This window comes from Morus notabilis, unplaced genomic scaffold, assembly GCF_000414095.1.
Source record: "Morus notabilis unplaced genomic scaffold, ASM41409v2 Scaffold183, whole genome shotgun sequence".
Classification (NCBI taxonomy): Eukaryota; Viridiplantae; Streptophyta; class Magnoliopsida; order Rosales; family Moraceae; genus Morus; species Morus notabilis.
In genome coordinates this window covers 78,471-87,036 of record NW_010366371.1, presented here as the reverse complement: position 1 = coordinate 87,036, position 8,566 = coordinate 78,471, and the positions used below count along the sequence as shown (strand labels likewise).

The 8,566-nt window shown below is 35.4% G+C and overlaps 2 protein-coding genes across 2 annotated transcripts in view; both read left to right on the top strand.

Moving 5' to 3' along the window:
- Positions 1-2,581: 2,581 nt before the first annotated feature.
- On the top strand, positions 2,582-6,564 carry LOC112093924 (taxadien-5-alpha-ol O-acetyltransferase-like). Its single transcript, XM_024173500.1, is given in 3 exon segments — positions 2,582-3,398; positions 5,959-6,216; positions 6,218-6,564. Coding segments are annotated over 3 exon segments (1,332 nt in total). The 5' UTR covers positions 2,582-2,592; the 3' UTR covers positions 6,486-6,564.
- Positions 6,565-8,325: 1,761 nt separating this feature from the next.
- The window catches only part of LOC112093923 (3'-N-debenzoyl-2'-deoxytaxol N-benzoyltransferase-like), a 3,263-nt gene continuing 3,022 nt past the window's right edge, over positions 8,326-8,566 (top strand). Inside the window, exon 1 of the mRNA XM_024173493.1 lies at positions 8,326-8,388. Within this exon, the coding sequence (XP_024029261.1) occupies positions 8,326-8,388 (63 nt within the window). The remainder of the gene's footprint in view (positions 8,389-8,566) is intronic.

Sequence of the window (8,566 nt, the reverse complement as noted above, 5' to 3'; positions counted from 1 at the left end):
TTTTGGTCCTTAAATTTTGGAATCAAGGGTTTTTTTTTTTTTTTTTTTTTTTTTTTTTTTTTTTTTTGCTCTCTTTAAAAAAAGAAAATTGTTGAATTGTACCTTAGAGTGCATGAATATATAATTTTTACCACATACTATTGATTAATATCCTTTTAATTAATATAATTATTTTACTAAAAAAGGTTTTCATCAAGCAGTAAAAATTTATATTTATGCACTCTAAGAGTATTTGTCTACTTTTTTCCTCTTAAACTTTTAATTTCACAGTCTATTTCTGGCATCTTATCCATAATTAGCACATTTCTCATAATTAAAAACTCCAATTCCGTATCAAGATCACGGTCGATATCATCACAATATTGTCACTAGCTATCATCAATAAGAAAAACAAATCACCCCTTTTAACTTGTTAGACGATTGCAATGTAGCCCGTTTCAGTAATGGCAGCTAAATGACTAAAGAATATATCAAATATTTGCTCTCTCTCGATTGATGGTGAAATTCCTCAATCACAGGACCCTCTTCCTTAGAATAATCTTCTCGATGTTGGAGCTCCAAAACATTGACAAAATCGACGGCTGCATTAGATTTTATGTTGTGAACCTTGTGGGTCCACGGAAGCACGGACCACTTCCCTAGTGTTAAATACACCGACGAGGTATTTGTCGATACTTACACAATGAAGATCCGGAAAGGCATCACACTCCTCCAGGCCTACGAGGGCACCGACACTAACATATCCCTCGCTTCTTCTACCACAACTGTTTCTCCATCGCTAACAACTATTGCACATGTCTCATTGAGATCGACAACTCTCCTTTGTCTTTCTCCTCTCCGAAATCATTGTTTTGATTGATCACTCCCTTTCTCCATCCAATTGCTTTGGAAGATTCATGCTTGTGCTTCGCAGAAAACATGTTAATCGAACGGTGTCATGTGAGGGAATTAGATTTTTTGTCAAATTTTAGTGTCTCAATTAGTGTATAACTAATCATATCATGTCACGTCGTGTAAAAATTTAAGTTTATTTTTAATTAATTTTTTTGTGTTTATTATGAGATGATATAGTATGATTTGGTTAGATATCATTTAAAACACTAAAAATTGGACATAAAAATCGGATACTGTGTGAGGTAAACATGCGGATCTAACGAAGAAATTGGCTAAAGAAAAGGACAAACAAAGTCTGTATATAAAGCAAAAACTCTATATGTGCACCTACTATATTTCAAAATTTGGTGTAAATGAATCCCCGTAAATTATATGTACATACCTATGATACGAAACAACTGATTTAGCAATTAAACTATTCGTTTAGTGTCATTAAGCTTGGACATAATCGAATGGCAGAGAAACATCTAAACTACATCACTATTTATAACAATATATGTGCGTGTATTCGTGTCCATACCCACAATGGCAGTATGTAAATACAAATACATATTATTATACATCGGAAACCAAGCAATAAATATAACAAACAATAGTATATGTACAAAGAACATATTTAAAAGCAATCAAGATATAATTCACCCTCCAAGTTTGTCTGAGATCGAATCAGATGAATCGGTATGGAAATTCTCTTTTTCTTTTGATGTTCGGTGAGAGGGCAAAATGCAAATATGTGTCAAGGAAAAACAGGACAGAAGTTGGTCGAATTGGGATAAAAGGTAAGGTAATATACGTGACAAGTATATATTACTACAACATGTTGCTGTCGATTGCCACTCTCTTTCTTCATACTACCGATGAATTCATCCGACTAAATTACAAGGTGTAAAGTTTATCCCAAATTCAAAAAAAAAAAAAAAAGTTACATAAGTACGTTTTAGTTTCCTTTTTTTTCTAAATCTACATCTTTATTTTTCGAAACTATATATAAAGGTATTTTTTAAAACTTGAGAGTTATATTTAATTTCATCCCTCATCACGTATTTTTGGACCAAAATAAAATAAAATGAAAAGATAAAATATTCCTACGTGAGGGATCAAATCTAAAATATTCTTTTTGTAGCTTTAATAAATATAATTTATAATTCAAAAAAAAAATACAAAATTATAAATTAAAAGTAGGAGTAGAAAAATTATACTAGTGGTAGAGAATTATTTTCAACCGTCTAATATATTAAAAATATTATGTTCTATATATTTTTTAATTTAATATAAATTTAATCAGATTCAAGGTATTGATAAGTAGGCTTACTAAAGAAAGTGCCCTACTAGACAAAAATTGTAAAACTTAAAAGCATACTTAGGTAATTATTACCCGTTGACTATGATACAGCCGTTAGTCTTATAACTAATCCAAAACAGCCTTGCTTACGCCAAACCCATGCACACACAACAACCCCAGAAAAGCCAAGAGTAACCATGCACAGTCATTCTGGAAGTGGACATTCCAACGCTTATTTAACCTCGAAACACTTTCACAATCCCAAACCACACGAATCAACAATAACAAGGACATTCCAACGCTTATTTAACCCCGAAACACTTTCACAATCCCAAACCACACGAACCAACCATAACAACTAACTCCAAAGAACCCATTTATTAGCGAAGAAAACAATGACAAAAACCAAAAGCAAAATGCATGTCCAAATCACCGAAACAGCTCTTGTCGCGCCTACCACAATTCCCTTCCACGACGACCACGTCCTCCCTCTCTCCCACATCGACAACGACCCCAACCTCCGCGTCACCTTCCGCTACCTCCGCGCCTACGCCGGCACGGCCACCGACCCCTCATCCGATCCGTTCGACATCATCGCCTCCGCCCTCTCCTCCACCCTCGTCCGCTACTACCAGCTAGCCGGCTCACTCCGCCGTGGCCCCAACCGGCGCCTCGAGCTCCTCTGCTCCAAAGGCCAATGCGTCCCCCTCATCCGCGCATCCGTCGACTCTACCCTCTACTCCGTCGGCTCCCTTGACGACGCGGACGAGCGTTTCGTCGAGCAGCTCGTGCCAAACCCGGGGCCAGTCGAGGGCCTGGCGCGGCCCTGCATTCTCCAGCTCACCATGTTCGAGTGCGGGGGATACACCCTCGGGACGGCGATTCACCACTCGATCTGTGACGGGCTCGGCGCGAGTCAGTTCTTCAACGTAATGGCCGAGTTGGCTCGGGGAGTGGTGAGTGGTTCGCCGGTTCAGCCGGTCTGGGATAGGCAAAGCTTTCTTCGGCCGAGGGAGTTTCTGCGAGAGGAGGTGCCGATCGGGGAGTTCTTGAGTTTGGACGGCGGGCTCTCGCCGTACGAGCAGCCGATCGGCCCGGTCGTCAGGGAGTGCTTTCATGTGACGGACAAGTGCTTGAACCTGTTCAAGAAAGAGCTGTTGGATCGCTCCGGGTTTAGCTTTACCACCTTTGAGGCGCTCGGAGCTTTCATTTGGCGAGCTAAGTATGTTTGTTTTTTTTTTTTTTTTTTTTTTTTTTTTTTTTTTGGTAATTAGGCATATATTCTGAAATGACTCTTTTTAACTTTTTTTCAAAATATGGCTGAAGTTTTATAAAATTAAGGAAATGAAAATCATGGTAAATCAATGATAAATTGATATAACACTGATTGATTTGATGGTGCATCACTGACTAATTATGCAGTATTCATTGAACAACCAATATCGTTTAATGATAAACCAATTTCAATCGGTAATTTACCCTTTAATAAGTGAAAAGTCATTGGTAAATTAATGATAAATCTGTTTTATCAATGATAAACTATGGTATCTCCATTATTGATTACAAAAAATGTTCTTTACTTATAAAAAATGTTTGGACATTTGTCAAAAGAGAAAAAGAAAAGAAAGGTCCAGCCCTTATTTTAAAATGGGTAATGAAAATCAGACATCCACCTAACTTTCTATTATTATATTATTGAGAATTTTAAGCTTCGTTTATTTTACCGATTCGAGTTTTGTTACAGTAAAAAACTTTAAGAAACAATCATATCTAACTTTTTTATGACAATAAAAAGCTCTCACATAAAGTCACATTTTAACTCCAATCAACGAACTAAACAAACCCTTACATTATACTATAAAAAAGAAAATTCCTATTTGCTAACTTCTATTTTAATTTGTTAGATGTGTATCAGATTTTGTTAATTGTATATATTTTGATGCGATTTTAATTTATATGATGTTAAGAACATACATTACTAAATAAAAGTTCCTATCTTAACTAGAACCTTATAAATATTGTTTTTAAAATTTTTAACTGTTGACATGTTAAACATGCTTTCAAAGAGTACGTAAAATTGTGATAGACTAGTATTACGTAATCTCTGTTTGTTTCACTGGTTATTTTAGTTTAATTCAGTTTAAATAGTGAGTACGGTTTAAATTCATATTTTGTACGCACACAGTCTGAATTATATTCTCTATTTGAACTGAGTTAAACTGTTCAACTTCGGCCTCGTTCAGTTCACGGATTCGAGTTGAGATGTGATTTTATGTGATAACTTTTTATTGTAGCAGAAAAAGTTAGATGTGACTTTTGAGAGAGCTTTTAACTGTAGTAAAATTAGAATTGAAAACTCGAATTGGTGAAATGAACGAGGCTTTAAAATTTAACTCTCTCTATAGTTCAACCGTTCAAAGTATCTTTGAATAATAAAGGTGTCTATTCTCTCTGCTCTTCACACTTTATTTTTTGTTCAGTCTAAAGTTTTAACTGCATATGTAAACGTCAATTCAAACTATAATTTAAACTGTACAGTTTGAATTTTTCAGTTCAAAAAAAGATAAATCAATAAAATTTAACCCAGCAAACTAAACGGGACAGTACGTAGTAACTTTTGAAGAATAAATTTTTTTTTCTTTTTTTTTTTTTACTATAACATTAGATCGTCACTTTTCATGAACTCTTACTACCAAGTCAATTGCGTTATAGAGTTAGCTTTGACAATTAGCGACACAATTGATGCTTTGAATTTAACGACTCAACTCTGACCGCACGTTCTGTTTGATTTCAATTCAACGTCAGTCTCAGCCCGGCGACAAACACTGCCTAACTATAACCTTAATAAAATAAAAAATAAAAAATAAATTAGGGGGCAGGGTTTTTTTGTTTCTCAATCTAAAATTTTGACTAGAAAAATAAAAAATAGAAAAAAGAATAAATACGAAATTATCAAGCGTATTTTCTAGAAAGAATAAATTTTTTGTTTAGAAAAAGACTTAAAAAAACGTAAAAAACGTGATACAAGACACGCCAGTGTAATTTGGATGTTGACTTGTACTTGTAATGCTTGTACCATGGTGTTAATTACTTTATGATCTCATCTCCGAGGACTAATTACATTGATTCTAAAATCAATTTGATCCAAATGAGCCAAAGGATTTGATTTGGCATGTTTTATTCTCCGGACAGTTTTGTGGTAAGATAAAGGGAAAAAACACAACCGGTAATATACAAGTTCCAAAAAGCTCATTCACATTAAAATCATATTAGATTTTTTTTTAAAATAGGGATTGTGTATAATAGTGCTTGCAAAAATAAACTATTTATAGTCTCTTACTTTTTAGTTATTTTTTTAACTTAATGTGATTTTAACAAGATCTAACGGTTAAAAACTAAGACTGTCGGTAGGATAAATTATCGGAGAAATTCTAAATAAAAAAATAATAGAAGTACTTCATCAAATCCTACATTAAAAATTGTGTCTCACCGTTTGGGTAATTTTTCATACCATTCAACAGAATTATCCTTAGTTCTCTTAATATTCAACAACTTTATATACTAGATTTTAAGCTGTCACTGCCTGAAACCGAGCCTTTCCTTAGTGCCATGATCAGTGTCAAACTAATCTACACAAGATAATGATGCTCCAACACAAACATTATGGTAGAAAGTCAATGCTTTCCAGTAATATAATTTCTTATAACAAGTGATTAGTATGCCTCTTGCTCTGGTTGTAAGGCATTTCTCCCTCATTCGCATGTTTGTCATTCCTAATACAGAGTTAAGGCAGCGAAAATTCCCGGAGATGAAATTGTGAAGTACGCATATTCACTCAACATAAGGAAGCTAGTAAAGCCCCCACTTCCTCCTGCCTACTGGGGCAACGGCTGCGTCCCAATGTATGCCAAAATCAGCGCCGAGGATTTAGTTGAGAAGCCAATTTGGGAAACGGCGGAGCTGATCAAGAAGAGCAAAAGGAACGCCACCGACGAGTACGTGCGCTCGTACATCGACTTCCAGAGTCTGCACTGCGGGGAAAGGATCATAGGTGAGCGCGTTCACAGACTGGAGACACTTGGGGCACTCGACCGTGGACTTCGGTTGGGGAGGTCCCGTTACAGTTTTGCCGCTCTGCGGGCACCTTCTCGGCAGTGTTGAGCCTTGCTATTTCTTGCCTTACTCGACGGCGAGCGTCGGAAAGAAGGACGGGTTCAAGGTCTCAGTCACTCTACGTGAGAAAGCCATGCCTGCTTTTAAGGCCGAGATGGACAAGTTTGGTAAGGGAGATTTCGGGTTGTCATCCTAGATGCGTGTGACACGCTTTTAAGTTTTATGGAGTATTTTTATTATGTGATGGAAATATAATAAATTACTATCTAAAAAAAATGAACGGCATCGTAAACTTTGTACTATATGAAAAAAAAAAAAAAAGGATAATAAACTTTGTAAACAAACGTTATTGATTGGAACGTCCAAAAAAGAAAAGTTATTGATTGGAGAATGCCTTCTTGGATGTTACGTACTTGAAGGCCGGCCTTGGGTGTGTGTAACTCGAGATAATTAAAAATACGTTTTAGCAGAAAAGACAAAGAGAAAAGAAGGTCTGAGAACTTTGGGGAAAAGCTCAATACTCTTGAGCAAAAGGAATTTCATTACACTATATACAATTGTAATAGTTCTAATACAGTACCAGCTATACAATTAAAACAGTTTTATACACGTGGACCAATAGTAAAAACTATACAGTAAATATTGAAGGAATTGCTGATAAAATACAAATACTTTTATGCTTTAACAATTAACAATAAAACCTTTTTTTATATAAATTTAATGAGAAAGTAAAGCAAAATATTCTTCAAAGTAAATATATTTAATTTTAGTTGTCATAACTATTGTTTATTTTTTCTTTTTTTATCATTTACCAAACAACTCACTTTTTTTAGTTTTTATCTCAAAATCTCTCTACACTTTCTTTTCTTCAACTTTTCTTCCCTACCAACATTGTGTAAAGGAGGCTCTTTTTTTTTTAAATAAAATGTCATTCAATTAAAAAGCCATACAAACATCAATACTAATATAGATAATGTTGACAGTAAAAATTGGTTAACTCAAAATTTAACTTTTCTGAGAACACTCACAGACGTCTCTAACGAATTTATTAAGAAAATAATTGCAGAAAAGTAAAAGATGCAGAAGTTTATAGTGGTTCGGTAAAAACTCATTTCCTACGTCCACTTGTGGATGCACTAACAATTTCAGAATTACAATCTTTTTGAGTAGTAAAGTAGTGTGTAAAAAAACTAAATGCAGAATTCAGCCTTTTTTATAGGCCTTCCTCAAATATGAGATCATTATCTCTAGTTTTCCGAGGATAATTCCCTTATCCTTAATTCTCAGGATTTGACAGTTGTATTTTCATATTTGAATGTTCAAATCAAAGGAATTATCTCGACAGGTCAATATCTGATCTTCCTATTTGAATTTAGATATTTGATGAGGCTTATCTGGTCCTGATTTGACGGGATTTGATCTCTTGGTCTGATTTAATTCTTGACTCTTGACGCAGAGGCTTCAAAGGGTTTTTTGTGGACTTCTTGACTTCAACAACGCATAGGCTTCAAGAGGACCTTAAGCACTTCTCGACTTCAACACTTTAGCTCTAAGAGCGCTCCTCAACTTAGAGACATCTCCCTCAACTGTTAGTTCTTGACGTCAGGGATTTGTCCTGACTTCCGGAGCTCTCGACGCGTACGACAAAAGCGGGTGGCTTGAATGGTCAACCATGGTGCAACAGATGACTTTATGGGACACAATAAAACCATCTATTTAGGCCCCGTTTATTTCACGATTCAAGTTTAAAATTTGAGTTTTACTACAGTAAAAAGTTCTCAGAAACAGTCTTATCTAACTTTTTTATTAAAGTAACAAATTCGCATATAAAATTATAGTTTAACTCAAATTTAAAACTCAAATCAGCGAACTAAACGGCCTTAAAATAACCCCCCAATGAGCAAAAACTTGGGCGCGTGATACTCTAGATTCGGGTTACAAATCAGTATTTAACCCTTCTATTTAATGCTCTAAAAAAAAAAAACAAAAAAACCCCTCTTTAAAACCCCCCGTGACTAATCAAAGGAGGCCAGCCAATGCTTGCTGTACACCGCCAACCAAACTCATGCACGCACACCAACCACCGAAAAAGCCAAAGAGTAAACATTACCTTCGAAAAATAATTGGAACTCCAACTCCAACACACTTCCACAACAACTATAAATTCCATTTCCAAGCACCAATTATCAGGGGGCCAATAAACATAAACCAAAATGAAAGTCAACATCACCGGAACCGCTCAGATCGCCCCGGCCACAATTCCATTCGCCGACGACC